This window comes from Nanorana parkeri, unplaced genomic scaffold, assembly GCF_000935625.1.
Source record: "Nanorana parkeri isolate BGI_ZX_2015 unplaced genomic scaffold, ASM93562v1 scaffold620, whole genome shotgun sequence".
Taxonomy (NCBI): domain Eukaryota; kingdom Metazoa; phylum Chordata; class Amphibia; order Anura; family Dicroglossidae; genus Nanorana; species Nanorana parkeri.
The window spans coordinates 401,952-422,237 of NW_017306888.1; the positions used below are offsets into that span (position 1 = coordinate 401,952).

The following is a 20,286-nucleotide window of genomic DNA, read 5'->3' on the forward strand; positions in this document are numbered from 1 at the left end:
GCAATGCAGCACTATCAATTCAGTCAGTGGCAGCGTATGTAAAGGGGTCATGGCAAATTTTTTAAATCCAGTTGGGATCAACACTGTGCCTCTCGCATGTGATTCAAGTGATGTTTTGATAGCTTTAATAAATATGGAATGTCTAGATAATTTTTCATAAAATCGCAAATAAAAAAAAATATTTTTAAGCTTTAAAAAAAAAAAAAAAGAAGAAGAAAGTCCAGTTTTTATAATAGATTACCTTTAAGTGGAGTTTCATGCATACAGCTGCAACCTTTTCAAATCTAAAAATTATTAGGTAAAATTGCAGCAAACCTGTCATGTGATTAGTTTGTAAACATTCAACTCAGCAGCCTATCAGATGCAATATTTGGTGTAAAAAAAAAAAAAAATATTAAGAAATATAAAGGTTTTCTACTGGATGATTTTCAGCATGTGCAGCTTCTAATCAAGTGACAAACTCGTCCAGAAGACTTTGCAAGGCAGAGAAAAATACCACAAAGGAAGCAATCCAAAGCAGAGAGTTTCATTTTAAGCCGACAAGTGCAACATTGCCAATCCGGTGACAATCAAACACCTAGCAAGAGGGTTGTTAACTATAGTATACCTGACCGCATCCAGCCCTGAAATGGGTACCTGCAAATGGCACTGTCACTACTTTGAAATGGCCTTGGTATGGTATGATCAGATGGTATCTCCGCAGCAAAAACATGAAAATATGATCATTTAAAAAAAAAGGACAAAAGCACGTATTTTACAGATTGCCATATAAAACAAGATGAGTGTTGCTCTCCATTCAGATTGTAACACACAAGGTCAAATCATTCACTATCCAATCACAAGGGTCAGTGGAAAGAACCTGGCAGGAAGCGGAAGGGTTAATAGCTGACTTAGCGCTGTCTCCTCTTATAGCCTGCGGATTTGGGAAGAACAGAAGCTTCAGTTCACATTAAAACAGTCAAAAATATTAAAAAATAAATTTAAAAAAAAACCCCCCACAACCAAGGAGCGGATATAGCCTGATCACAAGCCACTTGTTATCATCAGTGTCCCCATTAACCTCCCTGGCGGTATGATTTTTAATTTTTTACATGTCATTTTTCGGTCTATTTTTTCCGTCTTTGTCGTGTTTTTTTTTATTATCCCGCAGGTTCCGTCCCCCTGCGACGCGTACGCTCGCAAGCGACGGAACACGGCATCGGCCACAGAACACAGTGCGGCTTGAGGGACAAGGTAAGTAAATGCAATGCAGCTTTCCCGAGTGTAGCTCAGGGTTACCGCTTATGGTATGGAAAAGTAACCCCGAGCTACACTCGGGAATACCGCCAGGGAGGTTAACACCAAAGGATGTTTTACATTTTACGTATCTTTAAATGGAAATTCCAAGACTACATAACGGTCTGCAGTTCAGTGAACACTGTTAAAGGACAGACTCTCATACAGAAAAACATGGTTTTAGCTGTGAACCATCACTAGCAGATACACCAGCTTGGGGTGAGACGTGTGCGCATATAGGCCATTGTCAGTGCACCACTCAAACTTTCACTGACCTGAGTGAGATCTCGAGTCCATGGTGAACACCTTCCTATTAACGACTTGAGGAGGGCTGTCCTCATTACTGCTTCCTGGAGGTGACAGCAGTTCCATCTCCTCTCCCCAGTCAGTCACTGGATGGTGCCCATCCGGGGAGAATGGGCTGGTGGGTTTAGACTCCACAGCTCCTTCTTCACTGTTCACATTAGGTGGAGGCATGATCAGTTTGGGGGTCTCCCTCTGTTGAGGTAGCCTTTGCTCCTTTGGAGTTGCTGGAGAAGCTTTGGAAGCCTCTTCAATGGAGTCCTCCTCAACTTCTGAGCCATCATCTTCTTCTTCTTCATCATCATCATCATCATCATCACCACTAGCATCAGTCCATTCTTCTTCATCTTCTTCCCCCTCTTCACATTCCTCTTTGTCATGTTTAAATTCATCTTTCTTTTCATCCACCACAGGTTTTGGGGCTTTAGATGTATTTTTCTGTGCACCCTCAACTTTTGTTTCTTCCTGTAATAAAAAAAAAAATGATGAAGATGGATTATTATTAGAAATAGGTGCAAATTGCAACCATAAATGTTTGCCGATATGCAATCCATCCTTTCTGAACCACTGATGTCATGCCTTGTTGAGACTGACTCCAGACTCCTGGGTTCCATTTTAAAGACAATAATCTAGCAGGGGGTACCCACCACATAGCATATAAATCCACAGCAAGGGAGTTCATTATATCCTTCCAACTACTGCTGGAAAAGCTACAGCCAAGTTCATGCCTCTCTATATTACATTACAATGACATCCAAAGAGGGAGGAGCTGAATCACCTACAGCAGGGGTGGGGAACCTCTGGCTCTCCAGCTGTGGTGCAACTACAAATCCCATGATGCATTGCAAGATTCTTACAGCCACAGGCATGACTCCCAGAGACAGACGCATCATGGGATTTGTAGTTTCACCACAGCTGGAGGTTCCCCACCCCTGACCTACAGGGAAAAGCTTGACTCAAATTGTGGGAGATGAAATGCGTAGAACTGACATACTAAATTAATACACCCCAAACATTTTTTAAACCCTCCACATACACATATAATGAAAATGCGTGTCGCGTGTGCCCATGTGCAAAAAACGACTACTGAGCAACACGTTACATACCACTCTGAATGTCCGAGCAAAAGCAATAAGCCCTCATGGGCAGGGCCCTCCTTACCATCTTGTCTTAAATTTGTATTGTGGCTGTAATGTCTTCCTTATATTGTAAAGCGCTGTGCAAACTATTGGCGCTATATAAATCCTGTATAATAATAATAATAATTCTATGGCGATTAATCACTGTTAACTCTAAAGTGATGAGCGATAAAAGTTTTGAAAACATTCACTGTGGGCAATTTTGGGTACCGTCATTTTTTGCCATTTCATGGGTGGGTGCAATTTTAAGGCTTGACATCTTTGGTATCTATTTACCCAACTTAACCCTATATTTTATATGTTACCAAATAACTGGGTATTGTGTTAGTGTACACTTACATCTTTTTTTTAGTGCATTTTTCCTAAAACTAGTCATTTGATAAACATTTGCGCAATTAACGTGCAACATAAAAAAACTCCAACTAGCAATTTTATATTCTAAAGTGTTTTATTACTATTATTACTGTGAAGTCTGGATTTATGTACATGCACTATCCTTTACTGGTGTTTACATTTCAGAGGGCTTCTTAATTATCTGAATCAGATTGGGTTTTTAACAGTTTTTAGGGTTATAGTATTATGTCTTTATATTCCAGTACTAAATAAAGCATACATGTTTTATACAAGCAGTGTGGCTGATTGTTTTTTTGAGGGGATTGGGTGTTTACCTATGCATGCTCTATTCAGAAAGGTCCCTTTATCCACAATCACTGCAGTTTATCAGCAAGAACAGCATCAAGCCTGTCCAGCCCTCGGAGATGTGAACGACATGAACATTTGACTCAAGGTTTTCATACTGTCCAGAGGTCATTTTAGAAGACTACAGGACCTCATCTGACTGTAGGAGATTTATTTTACTTTCTGTTCCAATGACCATTATGTTTCTGTTGTGTCCTAGTTGGAGATTTTGCCTTGCTTTGTATCCTGGATAAAGAATGAAAAACTTCCCAATGGAGATCCAAACAATGATAAAAACCTAACAGCGTTTCTAAGATTTCCACACTTTAAAATTTCCACAAACTAAAATTTTTGTTAGCGTGCTATGATTCTTACAGTTTCCTCCACACACGTCTCCTTCTCTTTTTCCTCCACAGGTAACATCTGGTCCTTTTCATTTACTTCCTCCTCATCATCATCTTCCCAACGGCTGTCATGCATACTATGGAAAAATATCAGACATGTAATCTCCTTTACAGTAGAGCAGAACTGTTGTACAATGCAAGGTTGTAACAATAGACAGTGGAGAGAATCCATATCTGGATGGACATTAAAGCAGAATTATTTTTTAATGCAAACAGTTAGTGAATGAGTTGGCTGTATGCCCTCTGCATGGCATTCTTGGTTTTCTATGCTCCTCAGCTGCATGTAGTGGTGAGAATGCCATGCGAAGGGCATCCAGCCAGTGTGTATGGCTGTGCAGATTATTTCTAAATCGTTGCCTTCAAATATTGCATGTTCTAGAAGGTTTCCCAGCATATTGTGGATTCTCTGACATCTTGGCTTCATCTCTGTTGGTTGCACAGCTAAGAGGTCATAGGCTTTCCACACCTCCCTCAAAGTATGTCAATTATGCACCTACAGTTGCAAAAGGGGCAGGGACCATCGTTGCAGAAAACAATGTGGCCCCATCTATTCCTTCCCTGTCTCTTCCCCTTTTCATTTGATTGGGAGCTGCAATTAAGTAAAACATGTAACAGCACAACAAGTGACCAGTGCCTGATAAAAGAAAAGAGAAGCGGGAGGTTTAGGGTGGTGACAGAACAGCCCAGTTAAACTCCTGGTTTCTGGCAAAGGAGAGCTTACTATGAGAGAATGATTACATTACTTCCCTCACATGGTAGCACTGCTTTATTCACCTCCCACTAATGCAGACAATAGACTAGGCGAGATGGCATATGGATACTATTGAATATGGATAATGCAAAAAGTAAAAAACAGACTGCAAGTGTGCATGCATGCAGTTTTTAACTTGCGTATTTAGCGTGTACGCATAAAAAAAATATTTAGGTTCTGCTTGAAGGAGTATAATCTAGTGCAACAAATCAATGAAGGCAGCTCATACTTTCTATACAAGTCAGGTGTCAGAAGTGCTCAGGTTGTACTACTACTAGATAAATAAGTGCCATCTACAGCACATTTTCCTTCATACACTTTCAATCAAGAGGCCTCTGAGAAGACATAGGGCAGTTGCTGTAAAGACAGTTTTCCTTATCTATATAAAATGTAAGCAAAGACTATCACGATATGGGGTTAGATAAATTCAAAGCCAGAACAACCAGTGTTTAGGCCCAAGAGTTTTGATGCACAATTATTTGGCACCAGTAACCTGCATACAAAATACATCTTCAATAAATACATCTTCAATACCTTATATGTTGTTTGGCAGTGATAATTTAATAAAATGTATTTTTATGGCACATACATGGTACAATTACATGCTGTTTTGGCTAGATGATGGTCCCTCGGCATAGGATAGATGCATTCAGCAACAATCATCTACTCAGTAATGCAGGCCTCTGTTCTGATGCCTGCATTAGTACAGGACTCAGTAGTGATGTAGCGGACGAGGATGGAACCAAAGCACATGTGGCACTACCTACTATTAGGACAATCACCTGTCTGCCTCTTGTGCATATTGACATTCACCATTTGTCTCTTATCTCACTTTTTATTACCTATACAAAGTCTCGACTAACAGTTAGCATAAAGCATATTTATACCCCAACAATGAAATTCTCTTATTGCATTGTTTTGGTTGGTAAAATATACCACTGAATAAGTTTTTCTTACATTTGTTTGAGAAGTTCAAAAAAAAAGTACCTATTGATCTTGCAAGAAATTTTGTGAACTGATAACGCCTTGTGCTCTCTGCCTGTACAGTTATCAGCATCATTGTTCTTAGCTGTCTCTGGGGACTACAGAACTGCACCCCTCTAGGCTGATGTCTGTTGTCCTAACACAGAAGGGTGATTAAGCATTGTCATCCTAGGACTGGAAGTGGGTAACTGGCAGAATCAGCAGGAGGAGGAGAAAAAAAAAAAACACCTTACACTAATGCAGCCACCCCATCTAAGGACTGTTAAAATTTAGTTTTTGGGCCGAGATAGATGCTTAAGAAAAATGGGAGAAGTGAAAAGAAAAAAAAAAAACACACCTGTATGGTTTGTTTTTTCCTCGGCCTCTCTTCTGATCTCTCTTTTCTCCTGAGCTTTGCAGGCTCCTAGGAATAAATTCTGCCATAGTGGTGGGCTTCGGAGGGCCTCTCTTATCCAGCTCTGTGAAAAATAAGACACTGAATGTTAAACAAATACCCCCGGCAGCTACCAAGCAGAACTGTGATGCTTGTAAAACAAAGAATACTCAATGCGAGCCGCACACACTTAGTTTCAAAACCCATTTCCTCATATTTTTATAGCATATCTTATACGAGATCCCCACACGCAAATTATAAAAAACGGGCTGGATCTAAAAGCTTGTTGGTAAATTTCACAAAATGTCCCCATAGCCACCATTTAAAAAAATATAAAATTTAAGGATGCACCGTTACCGATACTAGTATCGATATCGGTGCCGATACTCGTACTCGCCCAAATGCTCCGATGCCTAGCCCGATACTTCCTGTATCAGGAAGCCGGGCAGCGCGTCATTACACACTGCCCAGTTTCCTGATTGGCCGGGAAGCGGCTTCATGCTCTCTTATCACTTGTGATGAGAGCATGGAGCCGACTTCCCGGCCAATCAGGAAGCCGGGCAGCGGGTAATGACGCGCTGTCCGGCTTCCCAGTTGATCGGGAAGCTGGCCAATCAGGAAGCGGGGCGCAGTGTAATGACGCAGCGCCCGGCATTCCGATTGGCCGGGAAGCCGGCTTCATGCTCCCTTGTCATCTCATGACGAAGGAGCATGGAGCCGGCCAATAAGGAAGCAGGGTGCCACGTCATTACACGGCGCCCGGCTTCCATGATTGGCCAGCTCCATGCTTTCTCGTCACATAGTGACGAGAAGCATGGAACAGCTTTCTTGTTAATCGGGAAGCCAGGTGGCGAGTCATTACATGCCAACAGGCTTCCTGAATGGGACTTCCGGTAATCGGTATCGGTGAGTACCGGGAAAAAAATATCGGTACTCGGTACCAAAATACCAGTATCGGTGCATCCCTAGTAATTACCCATACACACAAATACTCTGCACAATCCTAATGCCTAATGGACATAAACAACAAACAATCAACTGCACTAAACCTTTTGTGTCCTTAAAGATATTTTGGTTCAGTTTAAGATAAAATGAACTGCACAATCTACTGGTAATGTGTAGGACAAGTCAAACATTTTTATTGAAACTTGAAGACCAGAAGGGAAATCTTTCAATGTGCTACTTCTTTTGGTGACAACCATCTGAGAGGTAAACCTCTCGTAGTGTCTATGGGACAGGAAGTAAAATCTACTGAATGGAACACAAATGGCAAACAAGCAGGATTATAACCTTTTCTTACACTATCCAAAATGGAAAAAGTATTGGCTTTATATATACAGAGATTTCCCCTCACTTCCTGTCCTACGGTGACACGTAGCAATAAAAACCCTATCAGAGGTTCTAACCTTCTCTCACTGTAGTCAAACCAGAAGGAAGATTATATGAAAGTCATACTTGCCTCTTCTGCCCATAGGTTCATCCTCTATATGAGGTGTGGATCCATCTTTAAACCTGCCAAGCAAAATATGAAGTCAGAACTTTCACTAGGAAGAAATCCCCCATGAGAAGACACATGACTAACACAGTTATATTAAACATTTGAAAAACAAAACACAAGATGATCTTATGCCATACATAGTGTCTGTTTTCTCTGCATCCCACTCTCTCTTCCACTGGCCGGTGGGCTTTCGATGGCGTGCCAGTCTCTCTTGATCAATCTGTTCCCGCTCTTGCTTCCAGCGCACATATTCTGCTCTCTCTCTCCCAGTCATCGACAATGTCATATCCATCTGATTTCTACCTCCAGATCTTCTCACCTTTTGAATAAAAGTCATCATTGACCATGCGGCCTATAACAAAAGTCTAACTTTTGTACTTAATGCCAAGCTATAACTACAAAAAGGACTCTGCAACACTAAGATAGGAAACCACAACACTATCTGCAATGATCTTTAAAGGTACAGTACAGCTAATATTTGAGCACTGAACGGCCACCTTCTTATATCTCATGAGGGTGCTCTGGTAGAGAGATAACTTTTTAGTTCCCTGGGGTGACCTCTGCTTACTTCCGGTCTCAGAGATGCACTAGGAAGTAGGTGTAAATAATTTCCAAAAAGGGAATAAAAATCGTCTGAGACTTGTCAGCAGAAAGGGTGTCCCCATTGGAAGATATCTCCTCCACTACTGTTCCCATGACAACTGTAAAACTTTGGATTTTCCTTTCCTGTACCAAAGACAATGGTGATCCAAGCAGGGCAGAGTGACAGAGAGAGATAAGCTCACCAGTGTGTTTCATCTATTACGTTCCAGCAAGAGGGCGAGCAGAGGGACAAGACCTGTGAGTGTTTTTTGAACTGCAGCAAAGAAAATCCTTGCTAGACAGACCTGTGCTGTGTGCCCTAGCTGTGTAAACCCCAGAAATGGATGAACAGAAATGCAACTTCTTTGGCAGGTAAAACCACGCTCAAATATGTGCGAAATCTGTGTTTAGCAGTTTGCCTAGAGTTCAGCTTTAAAGCCCAGTTCCACCATTGCAGAGGTATTGAAACAAAAAACAAACAAAAAAACATATGCCAGTGATGTACACCGAGTGTACATGTAGCAGGCATATGCAGATGCTGTATATGAACACCTTTTTGTTAGCCGTCCCCTTCATCGCCTCATGGCTCTTTTTGAAATGGCTGCCTCTGTGCTCTGCAAGCAGTCTGTGTAAATTATAGGCTGCTGTGCTGAGTGGAAACTACAATGTGGGGCATGGAAGACTACATTTCCCATAATGCTATGCTTCCCTCGTGCACAAGCTTCTCTGTGGAAATTAAAGTGACATTAAAGTCAAGAAATGTTTTCCCTCCCCCCATGTTAATGTTAGCACTTACCTTAAATGATGTCCCTTAATCCGATCTTCTTTCCTGATGTTTTCATCTGTCCCTCCAGCGGTACGGCGGCTCTCCGATCAAGCGCTGACTCCTCTGTACCTGCTGGCACTTCCGATCCAGCGGTGTCTGCATGCGGGTGCACGCGTCCATAGACTTACCTTGCGTCTCTGCTAGTCTCCCCGCCGAGAATCCGAACTGCGCATGCGCCCGCCCCAAGATGCTTTGCGGCCGCCCGAGCAGTTTCGGATTCTCGGGCGGGAGCGTGCAGCGATAACGAGGTTTAAACCGCTGTTAAATAGTTTTGTTTTTCTTAAACTTTTTGCCTATATCTACTGCTTGCTAGCAGTAGGTATAGGCAAAAAAACAGAGGGTTTAGAACCCCTTTAAGCTCTCTCTCTGAGCTCTGCCCCTATTCATTAGAGAGACCTGGAGAGGCAAAGCTGATGTGCAGTGATCTTGTTGTGATGACTCACAGGGACGGGGTCAGCAGCTTTACAGCCTGTACAAGACAACCCGACCCCAGGGTCAGTTTGAGTTTCCTGCGGAGGGGATTTTGAATTTGTAGTATCTGTAGTAAACAGTCCATAAAAAAAAAAAAAAACCAGCAATGAGAGTCATGCAAATGTACACATCATCACTGCAGCTCAACATTACCACAATAAATACTCATCATTTATAAAAGTGCAGATGGCCTTTAATGTAGGTCTTTCCTAAGCAATGTGTTCACTTATTGATTTTCAAGAGCCAATTTGCTACTTTCTCTGCAGGCAGCTTAGCTGAAAGCTTTAAAATTGCTAATCTTGCCCTGCAGGTGATAAGCAGGGGACACTACTTAACTCAGCAATGTAGCAGTATCCAGGTTCTGCACATCCCCCGCCACTACAAAATAGATAACCTGAACAGAAAACTACTGCCAGCCGATTGAAAGCTGTGCCTAAAATTGAAATTCATAAGTCTATGAACCTCAGCTACTTACATGACTTTCCCGGTCCATCCCGGTTTTAACCTTCTCAAAATCCGTGCCTCCCCAATTTCTGGTGTGCCTGCGGCTACCCTCCTTTCTGTCAACCTCTGCAATAGGGCCTGTTCTCCTAGGATCATCAAGAAAGTTGCGAATCGGATTTTTTTCTCTCATCCCATCCTAGGCAAAATATAAAATAAATAAAAAATCAATGGCGTAAGCAGTCATTTAACAGCAAGTAATTGAGGAGGATTCAAAAATATACAATTCTTAAAACAGTATCATTGATCAGACCATGCTGATAAATATTTTTGGGCTGTATACTTAAAACGTACACACTAGAATGAATGGGAAGCTTGTATTTCACCCTTGAGATTACTGTGTGCATGTATGATGAAACAAGGCAGCCAAAATAGTTTTCTATTGCAATGTATACAGTCATGTAGAAGATACTTCCCATGCCAAAATAGGTACCTTATAGACAATATTCAGGCTTAAAGTATTATAATTGTACAGGCTTATTTATAAGTGATTTGTTTGCCCCCTTTTTAAAAGCCCCATCTCCGGGCAAACCAAAAAACTACCTTTGCAATGGGGCTACACCACACACTGCAAGGCATGAGTGCTCATATATGACTGGAGCACTTTTACTTACCTAATCCCCCTCCCAGGTGGTCAGCTTTCACCTCTCTTCCCCTTCGGCTGTTGTAATGTCCCTCTGTGCCCTCACGTCTAATGCAGGTCTATGGAAACCGCGTTATACATGATGATGATGATGATGATGATGATGATGATGATGTCAGTAGTCCTTAGACTTCCGAAGCAAAGGAGAGAAGAGGATGTTGGTACCAGTCTGAGCACTTAACCCTTGCAGTTCAGGGGTAGCCGCACTGCAAGTATAGTTTTGTTTACCCAGATATGGGCTTTACGTTTAAGTTTCCGAGTCTGACTCTTGTCCTTGAGGGTCAGAGCTTACCTTCAGGCCCTGTGCAGACCTACACGATCTGGCATCACGCGGTCCTGCACAATGCAGGCCGCGATTGCCGCGTGGCCCCATTGATTTCAATGGGGTGACATCTGCGCGGCAATCGCAGAGAAAAGGTACATGTACTTTCTTTTCTGCGATACACGATGCGTGGCAGTTTCGAAACCACAGGTGGAATCGCGGTGGGAAACCGTGCGATCCGCCCGGCACGACTGGGGTGACATGAGAAAATAATGGCACCCACAGAGCGATCGGTGAACACCTAGGCGACTCCTGACCGTGCACGATTGCCGTGCGGTGAGGTGTCGCCTAGGTGTGCACTGGCCCTAAGTCTGACAGCTGCTGCTCAGTCAACTACCGGATGTAACAGTCTCCTAGTTTGAATGTGGGGGCTTGTATCAGATAAAACAGGCCTGCAGTTAATTCATATTTCTCTTCAACAATTAGGCTAAAGACTTATATTATAAGTAAATTTAAATATTTCATGTGTGCAACAAGCACAGTTATAATAGCTTAAGACTGATTTTTGAATTTCTTAAATAAGGTCAGTTGCCACTGGTTCTTTTTAAAGGGTCAGCCTGAAAAAAAAGGATATTACACTTACCTGGGGCACAGGGAACTCCCTGTAAGGGTTGTCAGCTCGGTCCATTACATGTCAAAATAATGCTTGAGAAGCCACTTTAGCACACTTTTAGTGTTATCACAGCTTATTGAATCAAAACTATTGTAAAAAGATTCTGGTGGAATTGTGCAGCAAACTCCACATGTATGGCCAGCAGTACTCAGTTTCTCAAATGTAATTTACAACTACACTTTTTATCTGCCAATTTGAACTCCGTACCACTCAGCACTAAAAAGGGAAATGTGCTCACATGTGGGAGTCAAACTGTGCTGCTATGAGCAACTCTCATCAATGAGCAACTGTCATCAATCTGAATAAGAATTATTAATTCCCAGCTAAACTTTGGAAAATCAGGAATAAAAAGCATCTTAGGCGCTTTACGCACACAAGCGCTTAATCATAGACTCTGATTAAGCAACATTGGGCCTGAAATGCGTACAGAATTTCATTCCCGTTTCTTTTTTGCGTTACTGCCATGTTTTAACAAGTCAGTAAAGAAGCTGTTTTGAATTATCTGAGGAGACATGATCCATCCTCGGTTTGTACACGAACGTCTGCAAGGTTAGGTTAAGAGGAAAAAAAAAAAAAAGGTGACAATGAATGTGAACAGCCATCAGGTTGAAGTGTTAAGGATAATACACACCCTTCGGTGCCTCTCATATTCTGCAATTTGCTCCATCTCCTCATTCATCTTCTCTATATTCAGCTTTCTTTTCTCCTCCCATTCCTGTTTTAAAAAAATAAAAACAAACTATGACCAAAAAGTATCCAGATATATTTAAAAAAATAAAAATAGATGACCAACATATTGGTATACCTTGACCTTTCTGTCAGTTCCAGAAGTACCCTCTGTATTTACAATGAGACCACCTCCTCTTCCCGGAGTGTCTCCACCTCTTCCTCGGCTTGGACCTCTTCCTCCTCTAGAACTCGGTGTCCACTGCTCCACTGAAGGGCCCTCTTTGGCTACCCGTGGTCCTCTATTTGGCGCTTCTGCACCTTGCCTCCTCCTACCCCTTTCCATCCTCTCAGATGGGTGAATGTTGTCATCATCAAATTTAAAAGTTTCACCTGATCTGTCAAACTGGGGGCTCCGTCCTCCTGGGTAAGCTCCTGTTCGTACACTTGCCCTTTGGGTAGGGCTCCTCGGAGAGGTTTTAGTACGAGTAGGGGTGTGCGAGTCTCGAGGAGCTTTACCTTCACTTACAATTCTTTTCTCCTGTAAAATGGAAAAAGCAAGCATGCTATAAATACTGAAAGTGTACTTTTATCTTTCTGAATGCCAAAAAACAAACCCCCACACACTTTCCAACATCCCCAGCACATTACAAAGGTATGTTCAGATTTCCATTGCAAACCTGCAAGTCCTGCTTGGCCTCTGTGCAAACCCTTTAGGTGAACAACCCCCTCCGTCCAGTCCATCCTGGCCATTAGATGTGTGCCCCCCAGCAGACGCTCCTGCCTTGTTCCAACAGTGCACGCTCTCTCCCCCTATCAGCAATGGATGAGCTGGAGGAAGAGTGCACTGCATACAGGCAATGTTTGAAAAAGCCTGTAGCACACTTCCAATGTCACTAGTTCCCAGCTCTTCTCACAGTGACAGTCATGGTAACAGCGTAAACAGCTGTACTCATTGTTATGTGAACAGCATGACCTATAGGTACATCAAGATGCAGGAAAAGGTTCTCACCCCAGGGGATACATCAAGTGTTATCGAAAAATTCTCCTTTTCTTTCCGTGCTTTATCTGGCTCGCCATCTGACATTTTGATTTTTCTTGGAGTGGTCACTGCATTGCCCTCTTGCTCTGCCATTTTCCGGTCCTCCTCAATCAGCTAGGAAAAAAAGGAAGCCCATCACATTGTTGCATTACAAATATATATATCTACAAAAAAAAAAAAAACACTTTGGTGCAAAGTGAACTAATTAGGAGTAAAACAGTATAATTTACAGTCCATAAAAGGTTTTATGAAAGTTTTAAGCAGACTTGACAGGTCTGTTTTGTCCCTAGTAAATGGTAACAGATAAGTTATATGGCTGTTGTGGCAGTGCGTAGCAATGCCACGGAAGATGCTGGCGACACAAACACCCAGGACTCGTAGCCAGAGGGGCTGAGAGATTCCAGAAGATACATTAGTTTTGCAGGGAAGAAGCTGGCCTTTTAGTTTCTTCCTGTTTTTCCAGATTGTAGCTGGGATCTGGATCTCTGAAGATTCATTAGAGTACTGGGTGGGATGAAATCTCCAGTCCTGAGGTCAGGTGTTGCCAGTGAGAGCAGACTCATTAAGAGCCTAGACCAGAGCTCACGGTAGGAGTTGGTATGGTGTGGGCTGTAGGCACATGAGGGCTCTGGCTGGGAATAGGAACAGAGGTGTTGAGGAGTCAGAAAGACTCCACCCAGAAGTCAGAGGGGTGCCGGGTGGCTGTGTGTGCTAGAGGCACAGAGCAGACAGCCGAGGAGGGTTCGAGAGCCAGCAACACACACGAGGGATATGTGTAAGAGTCACACAAGAGGTGTGAAAGCTATGTGCAACAACCTGGAGGCGGTGAGATTATGTGATCTGTTCTGTTTGCTGGAATATAAGCAGACCATGTGTTATTGTTGAAGTTTGTTTTCTGTTACGGAATAAAAGACTGTCCTTTTTTTATCTTAAAATGGCTTCAAGACTGTTCCTTAAGCACTCACCATATGTGCAAAAAGAACAATTACGATGTTTAACTACCTCCCGGCCGGCCGTTGTGTATACACAGCCGGCCGGGAGCTTTTTGGATGTAACTGGGCGTGTATACACGTCCGGTTAGTCCCGCGCACGAGCGGGAAAGACACATCATTTAAAAACCTGCAGCGATGCCTGTCAACATACAAGCGATCCGCCGGCCATAGAGCAGTAATTTCTCCTGAATATAGTAAAAAATAAAACCCCCAGTGGTGATTAAATACCACCAAAAGAAAGCTCCATCTGTCCCCAAAAAAATGGTATAAAATTAATTTCAGTACAGCGTTGCATGATGGAATAAATGTCAGTCAAAGTACCGCAGCGCTGAATACTGAAACATGGCCTGACCAGAAAGGGGGTATAAACACCTGGTCTTCAAGGGGTTAATTACTCTAAGAAATAGATATTTCACCCTCCAACATAATTTTAGGGCCTGTTCACATGAGTTTCAGGTCCTGATCAGGTGCGGATCAGCAGACGCGGTGCTATGTGTTTTGCCGCATTTTTTATGCGTTCCAGCTGGAGTGGGGCTGTCAGTATGTTAGCTGCAGTGCAGTGCGTTTGACACGTTTTTGACGTGTTTTGCGTTTCCGGTCTGTTTCCTGACCGTACAAAATGTGACATGCAGTATTTTTCTGTCGTAATCTGAACGGACTGCGCACGTGAGAACTGTAGCCCATAAAACGCATTGGGATGCATTTTTAGTGCAGGAGCGTATGGATCAGGTCAGCACAGAAAACGGACGTCGTGTGAACAGGCCCTTAGGGTATTTTACAGTCTACAAGGTTGCCAATAATTTTACTGCACTTTGAAGATTGCTCTTTGCTTAATTAATAAGCTTGGCATTCATAAAAAGGTGAAGCAGTCTATAAGCAAAAGTGTTCTGCATAAAAAAATTCAGAATGGCAAATCTAGCAATCACCTTTCATTTGCCCTCTGCTCTAATATATTTCAATTCCTAAATAGCAGTATACGACTCAGATAAAAGATTGGAGGTTGTTAATGCCCAGTCTTCCTGGGACCCAGAACAAATGCCACAAACAATAAAGTAGATTTTATGAAAGTGTAAATATAGATATATATTTAAAACTGACAAACATCTACACCCATAAGAATAACAAAATTATAGTAATGGAGACTAGATGCGTGCACACCCAACACTTGTTATACAACTCTGAATCATCTACCTTATGTCTCTTCATTAAGGCTTCATTCTTTTTACGCAGGGCTTCGATCTTTCTGTCCAGCTCAGCATCCTTCTCCTCTTTAGACTTCAGATCCACCACAGAGGCCTGCAAGAGACAAACACATCGGTCACAGTCTCTCAGGCGCCTAGAACAGACCCGCATACCAGTCGACAATCGCACACATCGAAGTCACAGTCCATCAATGACCTGAACAGTTCTCCAATCAACAGCGCTCATGCTTCCTGAGAAAGGCTGCTGATTGGAGCACTGTGGCGATGGAGTGTTGGGGATGTCGGATTGCTGAAGATCCAGGCCCCTGCCCTGTGTGTGAGAGCAGTGGTTTGACTGTTCAGCGAGTTGCTAGCACCCTTGCTGCAGAAATTGATATGGAGGGGGAAAAAATAAAAACACAGGAAGAGTATATTTTTTACTGTAGAACCCAGGGGTAGGCAACAATGGCACTCCAGCTGTGGTGCAAATCCCATCATGCCTCTGAAAGTTATGCATGTTGCTGTCAGAGCTTTGCAATGCATCATGGGATTAGTAGTTGCACAACAGCTGAAGTGTCGAGGCAGCCTACCCCTGGTATAAGTAAACTGACTGACTGCAAAACAGATAGAAACAGGCAACAAAATCACCACACAAATTGAATCAGATGCGTCATTATGGGGGAAACATGCAAAGCAATTATAACCTGCTCAATATTTAGATATATTGTACTTGATTATTAAAATTATACAGTGACTGCATTGAATACTCTGCAATTGCATTACTACATGTGAACCATTTGTGTTCCTTTGTTTTTACTATTGAAACTCAATAAATATTTTGAAACAAAATTATACAGTGACACATCCAAAGGGTAGGAGAGGTCCCATTAAACTGTAAACAAGGCTAGTCCATGCAATCATCCTTACCATAGCGCAAGATACTACGTCTGGAACCCAGCGGTGTCTTCTTCCTGCAAACCATTTTACTGATTATCAAAAGCACTTACAACAGTTTATTACGCACATAGAAATCAGGGAAGGCAACAGAAATCAATGGAGTCTAAAAATGTCTATGGTAACTTTGTATGGGGCATTTCTGCTGAGAACAATGGCTACCGATTCTTCCTGATCTAGAAGACCCTGCTGGTCATTGGTTACATGCCGTGGCTCCACGTACAATAAAAGCTGATGCACACAACGCAATATATTATTATGGATTTTACTAGAAATAAAAACACAATTTTTACTCCCTTACAGGGGTTCAAAGACATCGTAATGACATCAAACTATGCAGCTTATTCATACAGATAAGAAAGTCAGGACTCCTGACCTGCATATGTGTTCCAGGCCCCTGCCGCCAAATGCAGTAAAGCTATTGGATTAAAGTGACAGCCAGTCACTTAGCATTTCCTAAAGGAGAGATCATCAATGACAGCCTTCCTGTCCTCTCACTACAGTCTCCTCTTAAACAGCCAATTGCATTGTGTAGCAATCATGACAGAACTGTAACTAGCTTAGCTTCTAAGATGAACACCTATGTGAAGAATGATTCTATAGGGGCAGCTCTTGTGTGCACACTGCAACCACTTTCTGTGTCACATGGAGACCCGCATGAGGCCGCACATGTGTGAAAGTCTGCATTTGTCACCCAGTAATGCCTGTTTTTGCCCTTTAATAATGGTGGACCTCTATAACAAGAAGAGTCACAGAACACACACACAGAGAGTACGAACTGGACAGCTTCCAGCCCATCACAGACAGGACTAGGAGCCCAGGACATTCGCCACACACACAGCTGCACACCACTTACAATTTCTTCCAGAGATAATCCCCTCTCTCCTGCAGCTGCACTCAGACTTCCGGATTCACGCACGCTTTTTCCGGTCTATGTTCCGCCCACCGAACGTCAGCACGCTGTGTAAGAAGTAGGCTAGGCTGACCGCGAGTGCGCTGAAGTGAACGGCTCCGCCCACCTAAGGGCAACGTCAAATGAGTCGGTCATTTTTCTTGTGGGCAAAGAATTACAGTGACAGGGTAAGGATGCTCCAAGTAGAACCCGCATAATGTGATATAAAAAATCTCACACGTTTATTTGCTCATTGGTTAGCTGTTGGAGACAAGGAGGGGGGGGTCTCTCTTATATTTTTAGGGACACATTGCTTTTCAGAATGTCAATTAGACGGGTTGAACACGTTTCGTTGTGCAAGCAAATGGATATGATGTCTGAGTTGTCAAATGCATGTACGTCATTTTTCCACACATTATAGAACATGAGGGGAATTTATCAAAACTGGAGCAGACATAATCTAGAGCAGTTGTCCATAGTAACCAATCATCTTCTCTCTTTAGTTTGTTCAATTAAACTTTGAAAATGAAAGAGAGAAGCTGATTGGTTGCCATGAACATCTACTCTAGGTTTGATGAATTCCCCTCAGTATGCTGGTAAAGAGCGCACCCCAGTAAGTTATGGAGACCACGCAGAAATAAAGCATATTTAAAAACATATATGTTTTTATTTTACCAGCTGGATCCCATTGGGGAGATTTCTCTTAGCTTCCTATCCCTTAGACACCACAGGAAGTGGGATGAAAACTCTCCAAAGATGGTCGCTTTAGCGACCATCAGCTTATAGTAGAACTGTTCAGCAGACTGTCCCCTGTCTCCCCGGCATCTGGAGTCTCTCATCCCTCCCTGGAGCCATCACAGGGAGGGATGAGACAAAGGGTTAAAGTGGTACTATGGGCCAAATGAAAAATGACATGTGACACATTCAGTCACCGGCAGTTACACATCAGCTCTTGTTTTTCTGACTTCTTCCCCTCCCTCAGCAGACTTTCATTACCTGGTGACCACTGTCCTTTAACAGGCAAAGCTGTCCAGTAAAAGTGGCAGATAGGGGGTTGGGATAAACCATTTTGCACTGATAGGGGTGCATACAATGGCCAGATTTATATTCATATAGTTAAAAACCTTTATGCCAAAAGGAAAATAAATAATAAAAATTGATCCTGTATTTGCTTGTTAGTGTTAGCTGGGGTTCAGTCACTTATGTAAAGTCCACCTAACACTACCCTCTCCACAGGTTGACAATGTTGCCGCCCAAGTGACTACACTGCTTATCCATAGATACAATGGAGGAGTGAACGTAGCTACCCTAAGACATCGATCTGAGTACAGCTGCCATTTTTCAAGTGCGGGTAAGTTCATGAAAGCAGCTGACTAGTTGTCCTGTACAGTGCAGGTCATTTCTTTTCTCCAAGATTTGTAAGCGTCAGACACATTGCAATCTCAGATCTGCTGCCCGCTGCTCTCCTGAAATAATATAAGTCACCACTAGATGTCACTAGCACATAAAACACCACCCGGCTCTATAGTGTCAAGCTGCAGCACCAGACCTGCAGACCAGACTTTGGAAATCAATCACAGATGTGGCGATTACAGTGCTCCATTGGCTGACACAATTGCATTTATTACTGAAATCCCGGACTGGCTGACCACCAGATTTCAATGCCTGAAGCTGTGTGTTTGCTTTTACAAAACAGGTGTTTAGTGGCAGATAATTGACAGACGTTTCGTTGTATCTGGTGCATTGCGCTGCAGTAAAAAGCATCGATAGAAGGATAATAAAACACAGGCTAGTTATTGTTTAATAATAATACACAGAGATGTATTTATTATAACGGAGTGCAGTGATAATACACAAAGCTCAGTAATCTCTAGCATCCAAGCACACCGTCATCAGTTCTAAGCAGTGAAGACTGTTATTATAATTATTATACAGGATTTATATAGCTCCCACAGTCTGCACCCCACAACGGGAGACAGTACAGTTCAGTCCAGGACAAGAGGGTTAAGATGGTCCAAAACTAGAGGCGGTTCTTGATGAACTGGCCGGAATTCACACAGTGGGTGCCTTTGTCAGCACCCCTCCATCCGGCATCCTACAATCAAAAATACAAAGGAGCCAGTCAGAAATTGATTGGACAGTGATGGCAGCCAATCAGCAATCTATAGGAACGAAGGTCACCAGCACATCCCAGTCTCAATAATTCTGACTTTGGATTAGTAAAATTTTTAGGCCTCATCCACACGAGAAAAGGCCGGTACGTACAGCTCCGTGCTGCGTGCAGGGCCGTATCGGGCAGCTCCCGGGAATGACAGGCGCTGCTGTGATTAGTATGCAGCCCCTGTCCTTCTCTATGGGACTACGCGACCGCACGCCGCCCTACGCTCACCCCAAGTGCAGGTTCGTACGTGTGTGGGTGTCCCGGCTCGGGCGCAGACAGGATCCATCCTGTCAGCGTACAAGTACGGACACACGCACGGACGTGCAGGCCGGTTGAGCGTAGGGCGGCGTACGGTTGCGTACTCCCATAGAGAAGGACAGGGGCTGCATACTAATCACACACAGCACCTGTCCTTCCCGGGAGCTGCCCGTGCTGGCCTTTTCTCGTGTGAATGAAGCCTTAGAGTGGAGGCAGCCAATCAGCCTCTATTACTGATTAGGTATTCTAACAGCGGCACCCCCACCGTGGTCAGAATACAACAGCCCAGTATGAGATTCATCCATCCATGCTGTTTAGCATGGATGGAGTAATCTGTTAAATTTTTCTTGTTAAGCCCTCAGGTTTAATGGGAAATATATAACAGTGTATGGCCAGCTTTAGGAGGGCCCTTCTCACAAGAGCTGACAATCTAAAAGTAAGGGGCATGTTGTACAAAAGATGGTAGCTTTGTGAGGATGTGTTGATGGAAAAGGTCAAAGTTCAGTTGTTAGGTGCAAGAGAGTAGGAGGTCCTGGGAGGAATGGGAAGACGGTTTGGGTGATATTTAGAGACATGGGTGGGGGTATAGCTGGGGGAAGAGTTGTGGATGGCTTTGTATTTTGTCAGTATTTAGAATTTTATTCATTGGGCATGTGGAAGCCAGTGGAGGGATTGGCAACGAGGGTCAGCGGACATTGAGCGGTTGGTCAGGTGGATGAGTCTGGTATAAGCATTCATGATAGGCTGAAGGGGGGGGGGGACCCTGTTTAAGGGTGG

At 43.1% G+C, this 20,286-nt stretch overlaps 1 protein-coding gene across 1 annotated transcript; it reads right to left on the minus strand.

Moving 5' to 3' along the window:
* Positions 1-1,357: 1,357 nt before the first annotated feature.
* Positions 1,358-16,209, minus strand: CCDC9 (coiled-coil domain containing 9). The gene is made up of 11 exons (XM_018562985.1): positions 16,172-16,209; positions 15,255-15,359; positions 13,042-13,185; positions 12,169-12,570; positions 11,995-12,078; positions 9,760-9,924; positions 7,543-7,724; positions 7,367-7,419; positions 5,872-5,992; positions 3,771-3,876; positions 1,358-2,043 (listed from the first exon to the last, which is right to left on the minus strand). The coding sequence occupies exons 1-11, from the start codon at positions 16,172-16,174 to the stop codon at positions 1,543-1,545; spliced, it is 1,866 nt and encodes a 621-aa protein (XP_018418487.1). The 5' UTR covers positions 16,175-16,209; the 3' UTR covers positions 1,358-1,542.
* Positions 16,210-20,286: the final 4,077 nt, after the last annotated feature.

Coding starts and splice junctions, on each gene's coding strand:
- CCDC9 (XM_018562985.1), bottom strand. Junction 13,186..15,254: donor CCTTAATGAAGAGACATAAG/GTAGATGATTCA, acceptor TTTTTTTCCTAG/CTGATTGAGGAGGACCGGAA. Junction 5,993..7,366: donor TGAACCTATGGGCAGAAGAG/GCAAGTATGACT, acceptor TATTTTTCACAG/AGCTGGATAAGAGAGGCCCT.